At 42.6% G+C, this 20,902-nt stretch overlaps 1 protein-coding gene across 2 annotated transcripts in view; it reads left to right on the forward strand.

Moving 5' to 3' along the window:
* The first annotated feature begins 29 nt into the window (after nucleotides 1-29).
* lmbr1 (limb development membrane protein 1) overlaps nucleotides 30-20,902 on the forward strand; it is a 69,296-nt gene continuing 48,423 nt past the window's right edge. Inside the window, exons 1-5 of one of the 2 annotated variants that reach the window (XM_014180666.2) lie at nucleotides 31-289; nucleotides 10,095-10,167; nucleotides 11,249-11,288; nucleotides 12,621-12,760; nucleotides 13,787-13,890. In XM_014180666.2, coding sequence (XP_014036141.1) covers nucleotides 227-289; nucleotides 10,095-10,167; nucleotides 11,249-11,288; nucleotides 12,621-12,760; nucleotides 13,787-13,890 — 420 coding nt within the window. In that variant the 5' untranslated portion in view covers nucleotides 31-226. Of the gene's footprint in view, nucleotides 290-10,094; nucleotides 10,168-11,248; nucleotides 11,289-12,620; nucleotides 12,761-13,786; nucleotides 13,891-20,902 lie in introns of both variants that reach the window. The other variant, XM_014180667.2, reaches the window with a different exon arrangement.

The following is a 20,902-nucleotide window of genomic DNA, read 5'->3' on the forward strand; positions in this document are numbered from 1 at the left end:
GGAAAAACGGCTTCCGGGTCATTATTTTTAGTCGAGGAATGATGATGTAATTTATTTTGGGGCGTTTTTTGGGCGGTGGAAAATGAGCGGACTTCGTTGGAACGGCAACAGTGAGCTTTGGCTGTTATCTGAGCTGTTTTTCTTTTGACCATAGACAGGTTTTATGGACGTCAGTTGTACGACTGGTGTGTAGTGAGGCAATTTACTTGCATTTGCAATATGAAGAATGGAAGAAGACGATGTTACTATCAGAGAACAGAATTTCCACAGCCAAGTTCGAGAATACATTGTAAGTTCGTCTCGCTAGCTTGCTAACGTTTGATATGTGGCGATGCTGCTTACAGCTGACAGGTCAAAACTAGCTAAGCTAACGTTGGCTTGTTAGATAGCAAGTTGCACATAACTACCTACCAGTGCTAATAGTCTAAGGTTACCCACAATGTAAACGGTTGACTATGCGTTCAAAATGTATAATAGTAGTTAACTAGCTAGCTAGTTAGCCTGCTTTTATTTTAGCTCCACAACGATGGTTAGCCACGTTAAATCTCCAAGTTTTTTTAATTTATTTTTGTTTTATTTCACTTTTATTTAACCAGGTAGGCTAGTTGAGAAAAAGTTCTCATTTACAACTGCGACCTGGCCAAGATAAAGCAAAGCAGTGCGACACAAACAACAACACAGAGTTACACATGGAATAGACAAAACATACAGTCAATAACACAATAGAAAAAAAGTCTATAGACAGTGTGTGCAAATGAGGTAAGATAATAGAGGTAAGGAAATAAAATGGGTCACAGTGGCAAAATAATGACAATTTAGCAATTAAACACTGGCGTGATAGATGTGCAGAAGATGAATGTGCAAGTAGAGATATTGGGGTGCAAAGGAGCAAATAAAATAAATAACAGTATGGGGCTGCGGTAGTTGGATGGGCTATTTACAGATGGGCTATGTACAGGTGCAGTGATCTGTGAGCTACTCAGACAGCTGGTGCTTAAAGTTAGTGAGGGAGATATGAGTCTCCAGCTTAAGTGATTTTTGCAATTTGTTCCAGTCATTGGCAGCAGAGAACTGGAAGGAAAGGGTGCCAAAGCAGGAATTGGCTTTGGGGGAGACCAGTGAAATATACCTGCTGGAGCGTGTGCTACGGGTGGGTGCTGCTATGGTGACCAGTGAACTGAGATAAGGCGGGGCTTTACCTAGCAAAGACTTGTAGATGACCTGGAGCCAGTGGGTTTGGCGACGAATATGAAGCGAGGGCCAGACAACGAGAGCGTACAGGTCGCAGTGGTGGGTAGTATATGGGGCTTTGGTGACAAAACGGATGGCTCTGTGATAGACTGCATCCAATTTGCTGAGTAGAGTGTTGGAGGCTATTTTGTAAATGACATCTCCGAAGTCAAGGATCGGTAGGATGGTTAGTTTTACGAGGGTATGTTTGACAGCATGAGTGAAGGATGCTTTGTTGCAAAATAGGAAGCCGATTCTAGATTTAATTTTGGATTGGAGAGACTTAATGTAAGTCTGGAAGGAGAGTTTACAGTCTAACCAGACACTTAGAATATGTGGACATCTACAAATACCTAAGTCAGGACAGGTGCTGGTAGCGATCGGTTGAAGAGTATCCATTTAGATTTACTTGCATTTAAGAGTGGTTGGAGGCCATGCAAGGAGAGTTGTATGGCATTGAAGCTCATCTGGAGGTTAGTTAACACAGTGTCCAAAGAAGGGCCAGAGTATACAGAGTGGTATCGTCTGCATAGATGTGGATCAGAGAATCACCAGCAGCAAGAGCGACATCATTGATGTATACAGAGAAAAGAGTCGGCCTGAGGATTGAACCCTGTGGCACCCCCATAGAGACTGCCAGAGGTCCAGACAACAGGCCCTCCAATTTGACACACTGAACTCTATCTGAGAAGTAGTTGGTGAACCAGGTGAGGAAGTCATTTGAGAAACCAAGGCTGTTGAGTCCTCCAATAAGAATGTGGTGATTGACAGAGTCGAAAGCCTTGGCCAGGTCGATGAATACAGCTGCACAGTATTGTCTCTTATCGATGGAGGGTAAGTAAGTTAACTAGTTAAATAACTAGTCATTGTTCAATATGATGGTAGCGGCTACCCAATTAGCTTTCCACATTGCTTGCCTTAATCCATTAGGATTATTATCTTGCTTGCTAAGAGCTAGGACATTAACAGTTAAACACACTAAACTGCTTCTGATAGAGCTGCCTCTTACATGTTGCTCTCTTGGGCGTAAGGTTGTTGTTCAACTCAAGCTCTCATCTGTCTCATATTCTAACTATGTAAAACTGAAACTGCTTGTCTATGCTGTCTTATGGATGTGTTAATACTTGGTTTCCCAAACTCGGTCCTGCGGACCCCAGGAGATGCAAAATATTTGTTGTTGCCCTAGCACTACACTGCTGATGCAAGTAATCAACTAATCATCAAGCGTTGGTTATGTGAATCAGCTGTGTAGTGTTAGGGGCAACAACAACAAAAAACGGGAACCCATTGGGGTCCCCAGGACCGAGTTTCGGAAACGCTGTCCTAATTATAACTTGTTTAGCCTACTTTTGTCACTGGCGTCACACGTTTGACTTTCAAGTGTATATGATTTTAAAGTGTATTTGCAGCTAAACCAGGGTGTATAGGGTTTCTTGCACCAGACAGGCCAGAGCTTGTTATTGATATGTGTGAAGTAATAATGACATGAACTGCAGGATGGCACTCCAATGCCCCCCTACCTTCAGAGTCATTCCATGTCATTTCAGCAAGCCATGACACCCACCATCTCAGATGGTTCTGAAATCGATTCTGTAGTTAGAAACAGATTAGTATTCCTGCAACATTGTTAACATTTCATTTCTGTAGAAATTAAGCTAATTGATTGTACCCAAATAGGCCCTTTACATTTTTAGGATAAACATAATATTCAATAAATATAGTACCCAACATCTGATTTGAACCCAACTTCTTTTTACTGTTGAGTAAAACGTGAAGAATCCAATAAAATTGTCAAAGCCACTCACGGAACCCATATACCCCACGCCAATCCCACCCCAACTATCAGTATACAGTAAACTGTAAGTTCTCTGTCTGACAAGTACTATCAAATCACATTTAATTGGTCACATACACATGGTTAGCAGATGTTAACATGACTGTAGTGAAATGCTTGTGCTTCTAGTTCCGACAGTGCAGTAATATCTAACAAGTAATCTAACAATTTCACAACAACAACCTTATACACACAAGTGTAAAGGGATGAATAAGATCATGTACAAATGAATATATGGATGAGCGATGGCCGTGCGGCATAGGCAAGATGCAGTAGATGGAATAGAGTACACTATATACATATGAGATGAGGAATGTAGGGTATGTAATAATTATATAAAGCGGCATTGTTTAAAGTGACTAGTGATACATTTATTACATCCAATTATTAATTATTAAAGTGGCTAGAGATTTGAGTCAGTATGTTGGCAGCAGCCACTCAATGTTAGTGATGGCTGTTTAACAGTCTGATGGCCTTGAGATAGAAGCTGTTTTTCAGTCTCTCGGTCCCAGCTTTGATGCACCTGTACTGACTAGAGGTCGACCGATTATGATTTTTCAAAGCCGATACCGATCATTGGAGGACGAAAAAAGCCGATACCGATTAATCTGCCGATTTTATTTATTTTTTGTAATAATGACAATTACAACAATACTGAATGAACACTTATTTTAACTTAATATAATACATAAATACTATCAATTTAGCCTCAAATAAATAATGAAACATGTTCAATTTGGTTTAAATAATGCAAAAACAAATTGTTGGAGAAGAAAGTAAAAGTGCAATATGTGCCATGTAAAAAAGCTAACGTTTAAGTTCCTTGCTCAGAACATGAGAACATATGAAAGCTGGTGGTTCCTTTTAACATGAGTCTTCAATATTCCCAGGTAAGAAGTTTTAGGTTGTAGTTATTATAGGAATTATAGGACTATTTCTCTCTATACGATTTGTATTTCATATACCTTTGACTATTGGATGTTCTTATAGGAACTTTAGTATCGCCAGTGTAACAGTATAGCTTCCGTCCCTCTCCTCAAACCAGGACAACAGCCACCCTCGAAACAGCATTACCCATGCAGAGCAAGGGGAACAACTACTCCAAGTCTCAGAGCGAGTGACGTTTGAAACGCTATTAGTGCGCACCCGGCTAACTAGCTAGCGATTTCACATCGGTTACACCAGCCTAATCTTGGGAGTTGACAGGCTTGAAGTCATAAACAGCGCAATGCTTGAAGAATTGCGAAGGGCTGCTGGCAAAACGCACAAAAGTGCTGTTTGAATGAATGCTTACGAGCCTGCTGGTGCCTACCACCGCTCAGTCAGACTGCTCTATCAAATATCAAATCATAGACTTAATTATAATATAATAAACACACAGAAATACGAGCCTTAGGTCATTAATATGATCGAATCCGGAAACTATCATCTCGAAAACAAAACGTTTATTTTTTCAGTGAAATACGGAACCGTTCCGTATTTTATCTAACGGGTGGCATCCCTAAGTCCAAATATTCCTGTTACATGGCACAATGTTATGTCATAATTACGTAAAATTCTGGAAAATTAGTTCGCAACGAGTCAGGCGGCCCAAACTGCTGCATATAACCTGACTCTGCGTGCAATGAACGTAAGAGAACTGACACAATTTCACCTGGTTAATATTCCCTGCTAACCTGGATTCCTTTTAGCTAAATATGCAGGTTTAAAAATATATACTTCTATGTATTGATTTTAAGAAAGGCATTGATGTTTATGGTTAGGTACAGTCGTGTAATGATTGTGCTTTTTTCGCAAATGCGCTTTTGTTAAATCATCCCCCGTTTGGCGAAGTTGGCTGTCTTTGTTAGGAAGAAATAGTATTCACACAGTTCGCAACGAGCCAGGCGGCCCAAACTGCTGCATATAACCTGACTCTGTTTGCAAGAGAAGTGACACATTTTCCCTAGTTAAAAGAAATTCATGTTAGCAGGCAATATTAACTAAATATGTATGTTTAAAAATATATACTTGTGTATTGATTTTAAGAAAGACATTGATGTTTATGGTTAGGTACATGTTGGAGCAACGACACTTGTTTTTCGCGAATGCGCACTGCATCGACTATATGCAACGCAGGACAGGCTAGATAAACTAGTAATATCATCAACCATGTGTAGTTAACTAGTGATTATGATTGATTGATTGATTGATTGTTTTTTATAAGATAAGTTTAATGCTAGCTAGCAACTTACCTTGGCTTCTTACTGCATTCGCGTAACAGGCAGGCTCCTCGTGGAGTGCAATGTAAAGCAGGTGGTTAGAGCATTGGACTAGTTAACCGTAAGGTTGCAAGATTGAATCCCCAAGCTGACAAGGTAAAAATCTGTCGTTCTGCCGCTGAACAAGGCAGTTAACCCACCGTTCCTAGGCCGTCATTGAAAATAAGAATTTGTTCTTAACTGACTTGCCTAGTAAAAAAATATTATATAAAAAAAAGTTTAAAAAAAAATAAAATGTATAAAATAATAAAATCGGTGGCCAAAAATACCGATTACCGATTGTTATGAAATCTTAAAATCGGCCCTAATTAATCGGCCATTCCAATTAATCGGTCGACCTCTAGTACTGACCTCGCCTTCTGGATAGTAGTGGGGTGAACAGGCAGTGGCTCGGGTGGTTGTTGTCCTTGATGATCTTTTTGGCCTTCCTGTGATATCGGGTGATGTAGGTGTCCTGGAGGGCAGGTAGTTAGCCCCCGGTGATGCGTTGTGCAGACCTCACTACCCTCTGGAGAGCTTTACGGTTGCGGGCCATTTCAGTTTGTCCGTGATGTGTACGCCGAGGAACTTAAAACTTTCCACCTTCACTACTGTCCCGTCAATGTGGATAGGGGGGTGCTCCCTCTGCTCTTTCCTGAAGTCCACGATCATCTCCTTTGTTTTGTTGACGTTGAGTGTGAGGTTATTTAACTGACATCACACTCTGAGGGCACTCACCTCATCCCTGTAGGCCGTCTCGTCGTTGTTGGTAATCAAGCCTACCACTGTAGTGTCGTCTGCAAACTTGATGATTAAGTTGGAGGCGTGCATGGCCACCTAGTCATGGGTGAAGAGGGAGTACAGGAGAGGGCTGAGAACGCACCCTTGTGGGGCCCCAGTGTTGAGGATCAGCGGGGTGGTGTTAAATGCTGAGCTGTAGTCAATGAACAGCATTCTTACATAGGTATTCCACTTGTCCAGATGGGATTGGGCAGTGTCATTGCGATTGCGTCGTCTGTGGGCCTATTGGGGTGGTAGGCAAATTGGAGTGGGTCTAGGGTATCAGGGAGGGTGGAGGTGAGATGATCCTTTAATAGTCTCTCAAAGCACATCATTGTGACAGAAGTGAGTGCTGCGGGGCGATAGTTGTTTAGCTCAGGTACCTTCGCTTTCTTGGGACAGGAACAATGGTGGCCCTCTTGAAGCATGTGGGCACAGCAGACTGGGATAGGGATTGATTTTATATGTCCGTAAACACACCAGCCAGCTGGTCTGCACATGCTCTGAGGATGTGGCTAGGGATGCCATCTTGGCCTTGCGAGGGTTAACACGTTTAAATGTTTTACTCACGTTGGCCACAGTGAAGGAGAGCCCACAGGTAGCGGACCGTGTCAGTGGCACTGTTTTGTCCTCAAAGCGAGCAAAGCAGTTGTTTAATTTGTCTGGGAGCAAGATGACGGTGTCTGCGACGGGGCTGGGTTTCTTTTTGTAATCCGTGATTGACTGTAGATCCTGCCACATGTCTCCCGTTTTGAGCCGTTGAATTGCGACTCTACTTTGTCTCTATAGTGATGCTTAGCTTGATTGATTGTCTTGCGAAGGGAATAGCTACACTGTTTGTATTCGGTCATGTTTCCGGTCACCTTGCCATAATTAAAAGCGGTGGTTCGCGCTTTCAGTTTTGCACGCATGCTGCCATCTATGGAGCTGCGGCTTGGAGTATACCATCTTCATCCTATGTAATGCTATGAATCTGATTTGTTTTTTTCCCCCCACGTTCAGAGAACTTACCCGTTGAAGTTTCTTGCATTATTTATAAATTATAGGGCTGTGAATTGTCAGGGACTAGGATTGTTAACCGTTAATCTGTAAACCGCCAGTTTTTTGTGTGCAAATTTACAGTTGAAGTCGGAAGATTACATACACTTAGGTTGGAGTCATTAAAACTTGTTTTTCAACCGCTCCACAAATATCTTGTTAACCAACTATAGTTTTGGCAAGTCGTTTAGGACATCTACACATTTTTCCAACAATTGTTTACAGACCGATAATTCACTGTATCACAATTCCAGTGGGTCAGAAGTTTACATACACTAAGTTGACTGTGCCTTTAAACAGCTTTGAAAATTCCAGAAAATGATGTCATGGCTTTAGAATCTTCTGATAGGCTAATTGACATCATTTGAGTCAATTGGAGGTGTACCTGTGGATGTATTTCAAGGCCTACCTTCAAACTCAGTGCCTCTTTGCTTGACATCATGGGAAAATCAAAAGAAATCAGCCAAGACCTCAGAAAAAAATTGTAGACCTCCAAAAGTCTGATTCATCCTTGGGAACAATTTCCAAATGCCTGAAGGTACCACGTTCGTCTGTACAAACAATAGTACGCAAGTATAAACACCATGGGACCACGCAGCCGTCATACCGCTCAGGAAGAAGACGCGTTCTGTCTCCTAGAGATGAATGTGCTTTGTTGCGAAAAGTGCAAATCAATCCCAGAACAACCGCAAAGGACCTTGTGAAGATGCTGGAGGAAACAGGTACAAAAGTATCTATATCCACAGTAAAACGAGTCCTATATCGACAAAACCTGAAAGGCCGCTCAGCAAGGAAGAAGCCAGTGCTCCAAAACTGCCATAAAAAAGCCAGACTACGGTTTGCAACTGCACATGGGGACAAAGATTGTACTTTTTGGAGAAATGTCCTCTGGTCTGATAAAACAAAATTAGAACTGTTTGGCCATAATGACCATCGTTATGTTTGGAGGAAAAGGGGGAGGCTTGCAAGTCTAAGAACACCATCCCAACCGTGAAGCACAGGGATGGCAGCATCATGTTGTCGGGGTGCTTTGCTTTCAGGAGGGACTGGTGCACTTCACAAAGTAGATGGCATCATGAGGCAGGAAACGTTAGGATGTGTTGAAGCAACATCTCAAGACATCAGTCAGGAAGTTAAGCTTGGTCGCAAATGGGTCTTCCAAATGGACAATGACCCAAGCATACTTCCAAAGTTGTGGCAAAATGGCTTAAGGACAACAAAGTCAAGGTATTGGAGTGGCCATCACAAAGTCCTGACCTCAATCCTATAGAAAAGTTGTGGGCAGAACTGAAAAAGCATGTGCGAGCAAGGAGGCCTACAAACCTGACTCAGTTCCACCAGCTCTGTCAGGAGGAATGGGCCATAATTCACCCAATTTATTGTGGGAAACTTGTGGAAGGCTACCCAAAACATTTGACCCAAGTTAAACAATTTAAAGGCAATGCTACCAAATACTAATTGAGTGTATGTAAACTTCTGACCCACTGGGAATGTGATGAAAGAAATAAAAGCTGAAATAAATCATTCTCTCTACAATTATTCTGACATTTCACATTCTTTAAATAAAGTGGTGATCTTAGTTGACTTAAGACAGGGAATTTTTACTAGGATTAAATGTCAGGAACTGTGAAAAAGTGAGTTTAAATATATTTGGCTAAGGTGTATGTAAACTTCTGACTTCAACTGTATATATATATATATGTGTGTGTGTGTGTATATGTGTGTGTGTGTCTGTGTATATATGTGTGTATATGTATTATTTTTTGGCGCCATCCTTGCGTACTTTAGACAGGTTGAATGTGTCTTGTCTGCCTGCACTCTTGCTGACTCTTGTCGTCTCGTGTTGTGTAATGTAATGACGGGAGATAGTGCTGATAGTGCCGCTGCTGCTGCGGAGGATGATTCTAACGTTAGGCCTAGTTGCTGTCTGTCCCACTGTCCGAAGGGGAATGTGGGATATTTCTGTCAATGCTGGGTCTCTGAGGACCAGGGTTTGGGAATGGCACTCTGAAAAATTAATTCAGTCGTTGTTAGAACGCCTAATTCCAGATCATGCTGCATGTAGACTAATTAATGAATTAGCCTAGTTTGTGGCGTTAGTTCAAATTGGAATTGTTGGCTTATCTCGTGTCAAACTATGATGACTTATGGTTTAACCCACTCTTAACGCCTCTTAACCCACATGAACAGTATATGTGAAGTAAGATCTGCCTTCGACATCAGATGCAACTATTCTGTTTACACAATTTGCTTTGGATTTGGTGTGGCCTGTAACCTGATTCATAAAGTGTCTCAGACTAGGAGCACTGACCTAGAATCAGTTTCAACTTTTGGATCATCATGAATAAGATCACACGGACAGGGGGACCTGATCCGATATCAGCGCTCCTACTCTGAGACGTAGACTGGGCATGTATTCATTAAACAAGACAAGGTGCTGTTGAATAATGGGCAGCAACAGTGTCGGCACCCTCCCACCCAGGCTATTCGTTCCCTGTATGAGTGAATTACCTAGACTTGAGAGAGGCCTTTGGGGGGGTGTCTGTAACCTGATCAAGGCTACATGCATGACTGGTATTCATCCAGGCAACCATCCCAACTTCCATCAATCATAGCTGTCCTAAGGAAATAACTCCATGTATACGGTACATGATGCCAATGATCCATATCCTAGCACACTTGCTGTCATAGACCACGTGTCGCCTGTTTATTATATTAGTATAGTAAATGTCATAGCACCATATCAGGTTCCCGAAATGGAGCTTTATGGGCCCCGGTCAAAAGTAGTGCACTAAGTAGGGAATAGGGAGCCATTTGGGATGGAGCCCGTGTCTGTCGGCGAGGCTAATAAGTGTGTCAAATTGTGCTACGCGTTCACGTCAGCATCATGCCAGATATTGTCAAATTGATCATGTATGTACACTGCAGCAGTTTTCTAAGTGTTCATAATCGTTTTTTGTTTGTCTCTTCAGATTTGTTTCCTACTGTTTGCGGTACTCTACATTGTGTCGTATTGCATCATCACCAGGTACAAGAGGAAAACAGGTTAGTGGTCATGTTCTGTTTTTATGGTGAATATTGTACTTAAAATAACAAAACATGCGGTGGTTCCAACTTCTATCAATAAAAAAATGGATGTAATACTTGCAAAGCTAATAGTTGCACACCTTGCACACACACAGTCCCATTTGTTTCCAAAAGCTAAATCTTTTGTCCATGCTGTGTTTGCACATAGACCCTCACATGTGTCAAGACTGTATATGGACTGTATACCACTATGTAACGTACATTAGACACACCTCATGGTAAATGAGTAATGAGGAGCTGACCTGCGTCTGACTGACAGAAAGACATATCCCCAACCCAGCATATTATACTATGAGACTCGGAACTGGTGAAAATGCATGTACATTTGATCAAACTTCCTGATGCATTTCCAGTAGTGGCCAGCAAATGCAATCACCCTTTTGAAATTCATTCGGAAGGGAAGCAATTCTCTCAAGATGAACGTATATGGCTTTCCATATTATGTTCCATACGATGAAAATAAAGACCCCACATTGAAGTGTGCTGATAGTATAGACTGATGGTCCATAATCATGCACAAAAATGGTCCTATAGCCAGCCTTAACTGCAAGTTGGACTATATGTAGAATCAAAGAAGAATCACTCCGACGAGGCATCATGAAGTCTGTTCTACACCCGTCGTTCTTGGACAAATGTGGGATGTCCAGGTCGCCCTGGTTTCTCAAAGCTCCTTTAATATTATACCACGTCAACGATCCTCTGGGGATTGTTGTGCCCACAAACTCTATGTTTGTTCTTTTCTCTGCACCCAGTACAGTGGCTAAACTATCCCAAATGGCACCCTATTCCCTACATAGGCCCCGTGGACACTGGTCAAAAGTAGTGCACTATATAGAGAATATTAAGCTGTTTGGTACTGGCCTGTAGACTAGGATCGTAGGAAAAAGGGACTCCCTAAGTTTCATTGATGCATTAATTGTCGTACCATCTGGGATTTGAACCAGGCAACATGGGGTTTGTAGTCCCAAGAGGCCCTTGGTTGTCTCTGTAGGGTTCACTTGCTGTACCTGCTGTGACTAAGTGGTTTCCCCTCCCTCAGATGACCAGGAGGATGAAGATGCTGTCGTCAACAGAATATCGTGAGTGGAACTACTTTCAATAAAGCGGTTGAGCAAAAGCTTTACTTTTAGTATCTCAGTGCTTCCTGAACCGATCCTCGTAACCCTCAGCCATTCCACATAATCAATTTTTTTCCCCCCAAGTAGCACCTGATTCAACTAGCCAACTAATCAGCAAGTCCTGATTTGATGAATCAGGTGTGCTAATGTTGGAATAGATCAGATACGTGGGACGGCTGAGGGTCAGGCAGTCAGGTTTTGGAGAAACAACAGAGTAGCCTGTCTCGGTTTGAATGGCTGATGTGACTTGTCACTCACGTTGCATCACCACTGCACGCAGTGCCTAACACAACTCTGATAATAAAGCAATAACAATGGCCTTTACGTGGCCATATGTTTGCGGCCCACTTTGTCATTTGTCGTCTTTGGTCCAGCTGACGGTGATACTGCAAGGGGAAACGGCTGAGCCAAGTAAATGGTTCTCCAGCCATATATCAAAGTGGCGACCTTGCCCGCTTCCCGCGGCGAACCAGAGCAGATGGTGTGGTGTAGTCCTCTGGGCAGCAGAATCTGGCAACCTCCACGCGTAGGCTGCAGCCCAGGCCCCTGCTCTGCTGGGATGCCAGGTTGTTGGGGTGGAGAGGGTCATATTGACATTTAGCTCATAGATACTGAAGTGGCCATCTGCACCACTAGTATTTAAGTTAAGTTGTCGACTGTTGTGCGTTCCAAATTCATCCCTATTCCCTATGTAGTGCTGTGCCCTACTTTTGACCAGGGCTCATAGGGCTTTGGTCAAAGGTAGTGCACTATATAGGGAATAGGGTGCCATTTGGGATGCTGCCTGTGACACTAAACAACTTAATTCCCTTATTATTAATCCCTGTCACGCTGTATATACATGCAGATTCTCTATTAATGCGACGTGTAATCTAACACTAATCCTTAAATGACAGTTGGCCGGCCTACAGTTATACTTCAGTAATACAATTTTGTCAAATGATTCATAGCCTGCTGCATGAATGTCGCCATTGTATGTATTCGAATGGTGATGTGTAGAGCTGTGACACTGACATATTTATATGAATAAATACTGCGATACGTGTCATTTAACAATTCCTTAAAGCTAGAATTCTTAATTACAAACCATTTTTTAAAATAGTTTTAACCATGTTTTGAGGCTGTACAGTGTTTGTTTACATATTTTTATGCCAATGTTTGTAAACAAACACAACTCATGAGTTGTATTCTTCAAGAATCAATGAGTGTATATATGAAAATATATACAGCAAACTGTAGACTGTAGACTTTCTTACTAATTCCTCTGTGTGTGTGTGTGGCTCCTCCCCACAGACTGTACCTGTGCACCTTCACCCTGGCCATGTCGGGTGGGGCTGTTCTCCTCCTGCCTTTCTCAATCATCAGCAATGAGATCCTGCTCTCCTTCCCCAGAAACTACTACATTCAGTGGCTCAATGGCTCCCTCATCCATGGTCAGTACTGTCATTCACATTGCATCCTATTATTTTGGTTTGCGTCCCAAATGGCACCCAATATAGTACACTACTTTTGACCAGGGCCCATAGGGTTCTGGTCAAAAGTATTGCACTGTGTAGGGAATAAGGTGCCATTTGGGGCAGAGGTTTAATGTGGATTGACTTCCTTGTTTTGAGTGCTTTTCGTTCACTTAACCACATGTAACGTAACAGAATCGCTCCTTATATACATTGTGTAAACAAAGATCTGTTTCCCACAGAAACTGGTGGGGTTGTGTCCTACATGACACCCTATTCCCTGTTAAGTGCACTACATTTGACCAGAGCCCTATGGTCCCTCATCAAAAGAAGTGCACTTCAAAGGGAATAGGGTGCCATTTTGGACAGAACCTGGTGGTCTATCAGAGAAAGTTACATTAGTCAAGACTTGATTTATATTTGTGCATGACTGCAACGTTTGCCTTAAACGTGACCCCAACGGCGATAGTCACCCACCAACCACAGTCCCGGTGGCCTGCAGGGTGCCACATTCTACACACCTGACTCAATTCATTAACATATCATTAGCTGAAACAGGTGTGATTTAGTTATTTCCTAGAACAAAGGTCTGCACACCCACAGCTCCACAAGACCAGGGTAGTAAAAACAATTTGATTTCCAGCCACAAGGGGTCATCAGAGTCCACGGTTTAGCAGATGACTGCAGGAATGGATTGTGGCCAGTGGACGCGACTGGGCTTTCTATCTATCCAAAGCAACTCTTTCTCATGACTCGATATGTGTCCTAAATGGCGCCCTATTCCCTATCTATTGCACTACATAGTGCACAACTTTTGACCAGAGCCTTATAGGTCCTGGTCAAAAGTAATGCACTGTGGAGAATAGGGCGGCATTTAGGATGCAGCCGAGGTCTGAGGAGGTGGTGTTTTATTGTAAGATGTGATTTCTGTCATGTTGTATTTGGCTTGGTGACAATCTTGAACGATTGATTGATTGTTAAGTAGATAAAATGTTGCCCATACAGGCCTGTGGAATCTGGTGTCGCTCTTCTCCAATCTCTGCCTCTTCGTCCTGATGCCCTTTGCCTATTTCTTTCTGGAGTCCGAGGGATTTGCTGGATCAAAAAAGGTACAAAATGCACGGTTGCTAACAACTTGCTAAAACCTGTGTATTTTGCTTTTAACATGCTCTTGTAGTATTAATGAACTCCTGATCTTTTGTGATTGATTTCTCCGTTGTTGTCACACAACTGTTTGAAATTGTCCACTGTGCCTTATCAAAACTGCACCATTTTCATCGGTCATTAATCCTATTGATTATGACCAATGGCTGTTGAGTTGACTGGCATAAGCAGAGCAGGTTGCAGAGTAGATTCTTTTGTTTGCCTGCCTTTCATTGTTTAAGAATCTCTATCAATTCCTGTTTACATTCTGTCTGTCTCTGTCTATCTGATTTGAGAGGATGTCTAGTGGCAGCAGCAGGTGCCTGGTCATTACTCTTTCTCTGACTCTCATCAGTTGACCGTAACTGCGGCCGCAAAAACCTCATTTAACCATGAAACGGCGACAATCTGGTCTTCGGCGGCCGCCACATCCTGACAAGCCGTTCCAATAAGCCAGACACTGCAAACAGTTCAACACCACGACATCGGCCCCTGTGATTTAGGGCCTGATTCGGCCTGCCTCCTCCGCCCTAAAATAAAACTTCAAAAGGACAGCCTAATAATCGAGTTGTAAGGCTCCGCGAACTTCCTCGTTTTAATTAATTACCCCGAAAAAAGGCAGAGGCCCGTGTTCTGCGAGTCCATAAAGACGGAACAACATGACAGCACAATAGAGCCCAAGAAGAGGGGGGGAAGATTTACTTTTAATGCACCTCTATTCTATGTCACAGTTTGAAACCCCTCTGGTTTATGTCCCTCCTGGCAAACTTACATAAAAATTTGTCTCTTACTGTAGTTTACGGCCCCGTTTGTTTGGGGCCCGGCTGCTAATTTGTTTCGGTTGGATTTCTTCTCATAAAGTCCACGATGGCTAGGAAGTGGAACACACCGGCCTCTGCCACTTTATAGTTTTGTACTCTTTCATTTTGAACTTCTATGACTGTTTCTTGCTACTGATCGTCCATACGTTTTCTGAGAGGAAGCACTGCTTAATGTTGGCTACACATCCAGGTATATTGTGTGTGTGTGTGTGAACAGAGGAAAGGGCTGGGACCCAACTGTTCTCATTTGACCAAATAAAGCACCCCGCTGAGTCACTCAACAAACCGACCACAGGATGACATGAAAGCCGGATTTCAGTTTTTATAATGTGATATTAGCCCTCTCCCGATAAGAGTATTAGAGACTGAGTATTACATCTCAGGGGTTTATGTGGCCATAATGTTACGCCACTGAAAAGTCCCTTTGACTGCGGAAATGAAGTAAACGATGAATTGAACTGGTAACGGGTTTTGGTCAGGCTTTTCACATGGCTTTGTTTTAGTTTTGATGAGGGCACTAAAGTTCTCCGAGTTGAATCGAGATCGAAATCTCAGCTTTATTTTTATTAGCTCACTCTTCAGAGGTTCTGCTCCCCGGGTGATTTAACAGTCTTTCAAATTGTCTAAATTGTGGATGAATCGGATTGACTTACCGTCAAAATGTGGGTATGAACTAACTTTATTCACCAACATGAAATACCCAACACTAACCATATTACCTCTCTTACTCTCTCGGACTGACTTTCTCAAATCTTACCTGCTATTATTAATTACTAATGGTTGCAAAATGCTTTTTAAATTCTTTGCAGAGAAGTGGCATATTTTTAAATGTCATCTTATAGTTGAGCGTTTTGGCTCAAGAAAGCCATTTACGCTGCAGACCGTGTGCCAACCCGTCATCACCTCACGCTTATAAAGAGATATTAGACCAGCTCTATTTTGTGATGAAGGGTCACCTTTTAGGGCCAGATCATTTAGGCTTTAAATCAAACCTCCCCCCTCTTCACATTTTGGCTATGATTCCCGTTTTGTACGGTTTTCTTGTGTGTTTTTTGGAGATATGACAACATTATCTTTTGGTCAATGATCCCTCTGGCGTGGAGGGAAAGGGGACTGTTGTGTATGCACTAGGGGTTGGAACCAAAATAATTTTCCAATCGTTTTTATTCTGAACAGAACTAGGGCTGTGGCGGTCACGAAATGTCGTCAGCCGGTGATTGTCAAGCAAATAACTGTCGGTCTCACGACTGTTAATTAACATGAACACATTTAGCATCTCCTTGCTCCTACACCTACAAGCAACTGATGCAGACCTTTGGAACATCCTACATTTAAAAAAAGTCTAATAAATCCATGTAATATAGCCTACACCTTCACAATAAATCTGTTTTATTTTAGACTGTGTTGAGCGTGCTCCTAAGCACCTCTCACTCACATGGTTCTCCATCACGTGAGCAGGTCTTTCTCACAGGCTGCAAGTGAAGATGGACACATCGGGGATGCAACTGGACGCGTCCTTATCCAATTTCGAGGTAGATATTGGAAGAACTGTCCACATTTACTTTTTGTCAGAACAGAACATTTCGCTTTAAATGATGATGATAAACTATTAGGCCATTACTTCACATTATAAGCGCAGCAATGCGCACATGGTAGTAGGCTATAAGCGCAAATGTTCCATTAGCGGAAAACACCATTATCAAAAGTGACCGCAAATGCGATTATGCATGTAGTGCTTTTATTATGAAGGTGCATTTTTATGGTGAACATTTTCTTCCCCAAACTTGAAACTCACGCTCTGCTTATGTATGCCAGTTAGGCTCTAAACCCCTTGTAAAGTTGCTTAATGTGCTTAATTTAAAAAGATATTTGGCCACTTTAGTTATCTTTATCAAAACATATAGGCCTATGGGCTAGGCTACATGAGGTGTGCGACTATGATTAGAAAAAATGCTGGGCCCATAGGCCTATATGTTTTTGATAAGGTTTGTATCACTACTAAATATATAATTCACAAGTGATAGGCTAATATTGTCACCCATCAGACTATTCTTGATTGAATCTTGTCTTTACATACACTAAATAATATGTGTGAAATTTGTTTTGATTTAGAGTGGACCATTTTCATGCACTTGTCTCGAAGCAGGAGCAGCGGGGAAAAATACATGTCATCTATGGGCTTAAATAGCGAATGGAGGATGATTTTCCCATGGTTCATTTTCATGCCAGCCAGGTTGGCTATACTCCTGTTGTAAAGATAAACAATGTGTTTTAAAATTAGGAAAGTTGAGAAATAAATATAGTAGGCCTAGCCTATAGAAAGCTGATGGGATCTTCCTCTTTTTAGTAGAGGCCATCACTCTGTTTTCTCGCGCGATTGCATAGCCTATAGAAATGTTGTGCAACATGAGCTCATGGGCTCTCATTAAGTGTTTGATTCGTTTGCATTGGTGTCAGAGTGCTTAGAAGGACAATGGAGTGCTGAGTACCAAGTTTAGTAGGCTACTAATGACCATCAGCAGCATCAAAGCTTGGAGAAGCCTAATTACCGTGACTAAACGGTCACGTGGAATTTGACTGCCTTCATGACTAGTGACCTCCGGTGTGGCGGTAATACGGTCACTGCAACAGCCCTAAACAGAACTTTTTTTTTATTGTTTTGTTCCACTATTCCGACCAGCAAAATAAAGTCCTGAACCAGTTCGAACCCAAAAAAGTACAGGTTTATCGTTGCTTTGTTCCTTTTTAAACCTCTGATATCGAAGGAGAAAAAAAGACATTAGCTCAACATTAAATTACTTCCCCAATCAGTGCGGATAGAGCATCTTAATATGGAGCAAGCAAGCTATAGTTGTTTACATGCAAGATGATCAGACAAGTGTAGGATGCGAGATTTGACTGAAATGTTTCAGGTGGGGAGACCTGGTGAAGGGAGGAGATTTAGCTTGTAGCGCTGGACATCATGTTACAGTATGACATGCGTTACCTGAATTGGGACCACAGAATATTTCCTACGGAGGAGCGGCTTATATGGTCATGTATAGAAGAGATCCAGCTTTTGTCAAGTTCATTTTTTGTTAACCCTAACGCTTTCCCTAACCTTAACAAAATTCTCCTTATCTGCCAAGTTAATTCTCCAAACCTGTTGCCTAAGTTCTCCTAAACCTGCTACAAAAAGTAAATTCATTCAAATCCTTGATCCCTTTTAGCTGTGAATGGCTTTGAATGTCTTTGAACTTCCGAGAGTCGGCTTAACGTTGGACCAGAGCTAGCTAGCTAACAAGCTTGAGTGTGCGCAGAGCAGCACCAGAATTAAAAACATGTATTTTTGTACTTAATAAACCCAATGTGAAACGTGAGAACTATAGCATCCGTAACTAGCGTTCAAAAAGTTAATCCATTCTTCTCTAATAAAAAATCTCTCCCTAAAAATTGCTGAGTAACGCTTGTAATGTCAGTCGGTTGCATGCTTTGGAGGGGCAGGTTGCCTACACACACGCTCACAAACACTGGCAAATGTTTTCAGCTAGCAGGCAGACACTGGAATACGTTTCTGAGTGACAGAGTGAGGGCTTTGCATAGGCGCATTGTAAAATAACGTTATTAACTGCTTCCCATGCTTTTAAAATAACGGTTCTGTTCTGAAACAATGTAGATCACTTTCGTTCCCGGTTCGGATTCTGTTCCTCAAAAAACGTGATTGTTCTGTTCCCTGAACCGATTACAAGCCCTAGTATGCACCACCAGTAGATAGCGTTATGATGGTCGGTTAATATTTGTATGATGGACCACGCCGACTTAGGTTACGTTCAAAATTAGTGCACTATATAGTAGGGCTGTGATAATGCTGGTATCGTCCCGGCCCAACTATATAGGGCATAGGGTTCCATTTGGGACACAGACTTAGTCTGACCCAGAGATTGACCCAGCTATGGGCCAGCAGTTTTCATCTGTTGCTTAAAGAAGCTCCTCATCAATCTAAAGGACTAGGTTAAAGCCTGTGATGAAAAAGAAGTGTGTTTTATTGAGGCAAACCGCCTTGTGCTAGTTACTAAGATACTCTTCTTTGTTTGTGCTCCACAATGGAGCCTGGATATTTATTTCAAATCTCCCTGCACATGTAGACATTTTTCCCAGGCCTTCGCTCTGGCAAGTGATGTTTACGTACCTTCCTTTAAGGTCAGAATGTCTTGCGAAAAGCCCCTCCTTTACAATGTCTGTCGCCATGGCAACATATTGGCTTGAGCAGAGCATTTTGAAAAGCGCACTGTTCAGGATTTTCTTCTTCTCCTCTGTCTTTCAGACAAAATTATCAGCTCTGAGAGAGGGCCTGCGTTTGAATTGTTGGATGAAATTGTCTGTTTATTTTATAGCTAGCTGGTGTAGTTTTGGGGGGGGATTACACTTATTTCTGTCTAAAATTATATGCAAGCCTGAGATTCACATCCAATGTTATTTATTTACTTGGATCACAAGAAAAAAGTCTTATTGATTGGTTTGATCCCGGGTTTTGTCAAGGAAAAAAAGTTTGATCACGATTTAAGGATGATTTTAACTTATGTTATTATTGAGGTTACTTGTTTGCAGGCCTTGTCTATTGAGCCACTCTGTGCTCGTCGATATAACCGTTCTCTTGTCTTGACAAAACCCAGGTGACAGTCATTTATTCTTTGGAGACTTATCAGCCTGACACCTCTTGGTAATGACAACAAGATGGAGTCACTGTCAGGGGAAAACGAACGATCGAGCTACAACGTGAAGCAAACAGTTTCCCATGCGTCTGCTGCCGTGTCTTTAGAAGTTTTAGTTTGCGACGGCTTTACAGGGGGAGGCTCTCCAGTCCAGCGGCTCCCTCTCTGTTTTCTGTCTCTGACACGGCCAGAGCTGAAGGCCGGGGCTGAAGGGTACACTAATAAGGGCCCTTGGCATCTGGCGCGGCAGAGGTTGAGAAGTGGACTGGCTGGGAGTGGTGGAATGGGTGTCGGCTCCCTCCCTCCATCCCACATGGTCCTGTCAGGAAGGGGAGTGATGGGCAGTGGGATGATCTCTGCCGCTGTGCTGACCCGCTGCAGATTAATGGGTGGGCTGGAAGGAAGCTCCTCTCTTATCAGTCTCTCTCTCTGTGGCTCTCCGCGTTTCCTATGCATCCTCTTCTTTATTCTATCCTTGTGAGATTTACTGTAGTCCCTCTCCTCTTTCCTTATTCTCCCGTCCCCCTCTCGCTGTCTCTCTGCAGCGTGGCCCCGCCCTTTCTTTTCCTTTTTTCTCCCTCACTCACTGTTTTCTACCTCACTCCCTGTTTTCCCCCTCTCTCTGTACCATCTCCTATCCCTTCTCTCTTTCTCTCGTTCTCTCGTTCTTTCTCTCGTTCTCTCTTCTCTTTCTCTCGTTCTCTCGTTCTCTCTTCTCTCGTTCTCTCTTCTCTCGTTCTCTCTTCTCTTTCTCTCTCTCTGTTCTCTCAGCCTTTCTCTGCCCTGGGGAAGTGGAGGGAATAGCACACCATGGCACATTGACATTCAGCTCCCAGAGAACTGCCTCTCTATTTGATGAAACACGGTGTCTGTGTCCCGAATGGCACCCTGTTCCCTATATTGTGGATTGCTTTTGACCTGACCCCCAAAGTAGTGCACTCAATAGGGAATTAGGGTGCCATTTGGGACACAGACACTGCCAAGCTATGCTTCTCCAAGGACATGTTACAGGGATGCATGTAGCCATTGTGCTGTACATTGCAGTACCCAGATATGTCATTTCTGATCCTACAGAGTAAAAGGATGTTCAGTTTTGGTATTAAGGCATCCAGTGATTCTCTGTAGAGTTCTTCACGGGTCCAAAAAGTTGGATCCAAGCAGAACTGGACCCCTCGATTTCCTACACAAACACGAACTGACCCGATAACAGTGTGACTATTTGATATATTCGTTGTCAGCTAAGTTTTTCAGGTTAATGTATAGTAGGCTAGGCTTAATATATAAGTAAACAACTTCCCCTTATTAACCTAAAAGCAATAGGCTTTATGCAGAGCTGTGGTCTGGTCCACTCAGGTATATCAGCTGTAGTTGCAGAGATCCGAGGCCCCGTTTGGACTCGGACCTGTTCAGAGCTCGAGTTGGGTCTCGGGTTTTTGAGTTGCGGTGGACCCGTGAAGACCTCTGAT

The sequence above is a fragment of the Salmo salar genome, chromosome ssa29 (genome assembly GCF_905237065.1).
Source record: "Salmo salar chromosome ssa29, Ssal_v3.1, whole genome shotgun sequence".
Lineage (NCBI taxonomy): Eukaryota > Metazoa > Chordata > Actinopteri > Salmoniformes > Salmonidae > Salmo > Salmo salar.